Genomic DNA, 2,659 nt, shown 5'->3' on the forward strand with positions numbered 1-2,659 from the left:
TTGATAATAGAGGACTGGTTAAATAAGTGGTGTTACATTCATGTAATAGAGTACCATAATGTATTTCAGATGAAGAATTATCATGTACACATATAGATATGAAAGGTTTTTGTGGAATAATATAAGCAAGAATGCAGTAGGTACTGTGAGCACATTAGGAATGGTGTATCAAAGTGAATGGATAAAGTCTGATGAAGACTTAGAGAGAAGGACTGAAAAAGTGTTATGAATCTTTGCATTGAAATTAACTAATCTCAATGCAAATGATAATAACCAAGTTTAGTTGAATAATGATATTTTTTCTGTAAAAGAGCTATTATTCACATTTTACAAAAAAATAGATACTAGTGTACAATCATTTTTACATCTTAAAATATTAATTACTTTTTATTAAAACATAGGATCTTTTTGTGTAAAAGAGACAAGAAGCAGCTATGGAAGCTATCACAAGTTAGGCTAATATAAATAAATATTTGAGACAAATATAAACAAGTAGGCCAGATCTTTAAAAAGCTAATAAAGTTAGCCACTTAAATGTTTTCACTCACTATGAAAAAAACATACAAGAAACCTACTTGTTCAAGTGGAGGACAAGCAGCTTATTGACTTTTTTTTCCAGTCTTAACTGGGGCTAATCCATATTTTTGAATGAGGCAACCCATTGTTGGCACTTAAGTGCTCTTAAATAAAAAGATATGTTGGCCAGTCATGGTTGCATATTTTAAATGGCTTCACCTACTCCTGAGTTTTGTAAGTCATCATCTATATTTGCAGTAGTAGCATCACTGTCCAAGATTTCTGGGTTTTCTTCATTGAAGTTCTCTTCTTGAGCTCTTTGTAAGTTCCCTTCTTGAACTTCATTTGTAATATCCTTTTCAGATGTCTGCGTGCTGGGCACAATAACTGACAAATCTTCTTCTTGGGGCTGACTGTTACTTGACCGTTTTGCCTGTCTCCTTTCCAAGGCCAGCTGTTTGTTCTTCTCAATTCTTTGCTGCTGCTCCTCTGTTAGACTTGTGTTTGACTGAGAAGCAAATATTCCTTCCTCAGCCGGACTTGCAAATACAGCATCGAAGTCTGTGTTAGTTGTATCTAGTCCATTACTTTCTGCTTTACCACCATCATTACTAATAAAATCCTCATGTACAATAGGAAGATCGAGTCGAATTCGTTTTAAGCAGGTCTGAACTTCCTTCTTATTTCCCAAACGTTCTACCCTACCAATAAAATCCTCAAATTGCAGTTTAGGGAACAGCCTATGTGCCCAGTGCTCCATGTGTCTGATTAATGTCTTCAAATCTTCAGCCTCATGGCCTTTACCTTTGAATTTTACTTTATCAAACACATGCCTTAATGCTGGAAGTCCTCTTTCTGAAATTAATCTCTGAGCATCTAACTTAGGCAAACTTCTTCTCACAATTCTCTTTGGAGCCACAGGCATATCTCCCATCTGATCATCCCTCCTTGTATCTGCGGTGAGCGCATCTTCTCTGGCTTCGTCCCTTCCCGGGGAGGCCGGAGGAGGAAGAGGCTGGAAGGTCTCGTCTTGTATGGCCTCAAAGTCGGGAAGGGCCGGCAGCCTGTTGTCCTCGGGCTCCATGGTCCCGGGCTCTGCCGGACCCTGACCAGCTAGGGAAACCGGATTCCCCCACATCCCGCGCCCAAGCTCCTCTCTGAATAGTGATATTTTTAAAATTAAAATATATAGCTACATGCAGTGCAACATTCAGATGAGGATAAGCAGAATGTAAAATCTAGTCAGATGTTCAGCTTCTTCAAGGACCAGCTTTACTCTTTCACACCTATAATCCTGGCCAACCACAAATTGGAGATATAATAGCACAAACTCATTGTCGTTATAGAAAGAGGTATACACAGCATGTATACCTTAGCTAAGCCAGTTAGACATATCCTGTTTTTCTCATTAGGGCAGGTAGGTGGTATAGTGGATAGAGTACCACGACTGGAATTATGAAGACCTGAGTTCAGATCTGAAGAAGTCATTTAACCTTGTTGTTTCAGTATCCTAATTTTTAAAATAAACTTGAGAAGAAAATGGCAAACCATTATACTATAGTTGCCAAGAAACTCCAAATGGGGTCATAAAGAGTTAGAAATGACTGAAATGAGTGAACAAGAACAGAGTTTCTCTTATTCCCCTGAGCTAATGCAAAAAAAAATAATAATATGGAAATATCGCTAAGAGGTCAAGCAACCCTTCACATTAAAATAGAAAGTATTTTATTATATGAACCTAATGTCTGTTACAAGCAAGTTCTTCTTGACAAATGGTTAACAATCAATTCTCTGGGGAGAAAATATACACATGACAAAGTTGTAAGTTTAACTTATTATAACTTTTTCCATCACTTTTTAAAGTCTAGGTGGTCAAGAACAATTAACTTAGCCCTGATTTGTGCTATTTGTCAATTTCGAAGGTATAGAATGCTCACACTAAAAACTGGCAATTGGTTTCCGTGAACTGGCATAAACAGATTCCAGTATACCCCTGATTTCAAGAACCTATACTGTGAACGCATCCAATTTCTCCTTGTCAAGGTTTGCATGCCAGTGTTGTATTCTTTTAGACGTTTCCATGCCACAATAAAGTATTGAATTAAAACTTATTTGTCCATAACTCCTTATTAAACTGCCTATC

General features: G+C 37.3%; 1 protein-coding gene across 1 annotated transcript; it reads right to left on the bottom strand.

Annotated features, from left to right (window-relative positions):
* Positions 1-643: 643 nt before the first annotated feature.
* LOC140523862 (TIMELESS-interacting protein-like) lies at positions 644-1,600 on the bottom strand. Its single transcript, XM_072638481.1, has one exon. The coding sequence runs from the start codon at positions 1,598-1,600 to the stop codon at positions 722-724; it is 879 nt and encodes a 292-aa protein (XP_072494582.1). The 3' UTR covers positions 644-721.
* Positions 1,601-2,659: the final 1,059 nt, after the last annotated feature.

Source organism: Notamacropus eugenii, chromosome 1, assembly GCF_028372415.1.
Source record: "Notamacropus eugenii isolate mMacEug1 chromosome 1, mMacEug1.pri_v2, whole genome shotgun sequence".
Taxonomy (NCBI): Eukaryota; Metazoa; Chordata; class Mammalia; order Diprotodontia; family Macropodidae; genus Notamacropus; species Notamacropus eugenii.

Bases quoted from the DNA above. Each gene is read 5' to 3' on its own strand.
- LOC140523862 (XM_072638481.1), bottom strand. From the start codon at position 1,600: ATGGAGCCCGAGGACAACAGGCTGCCGGCCCTTCCCGACTTTGAGGCC.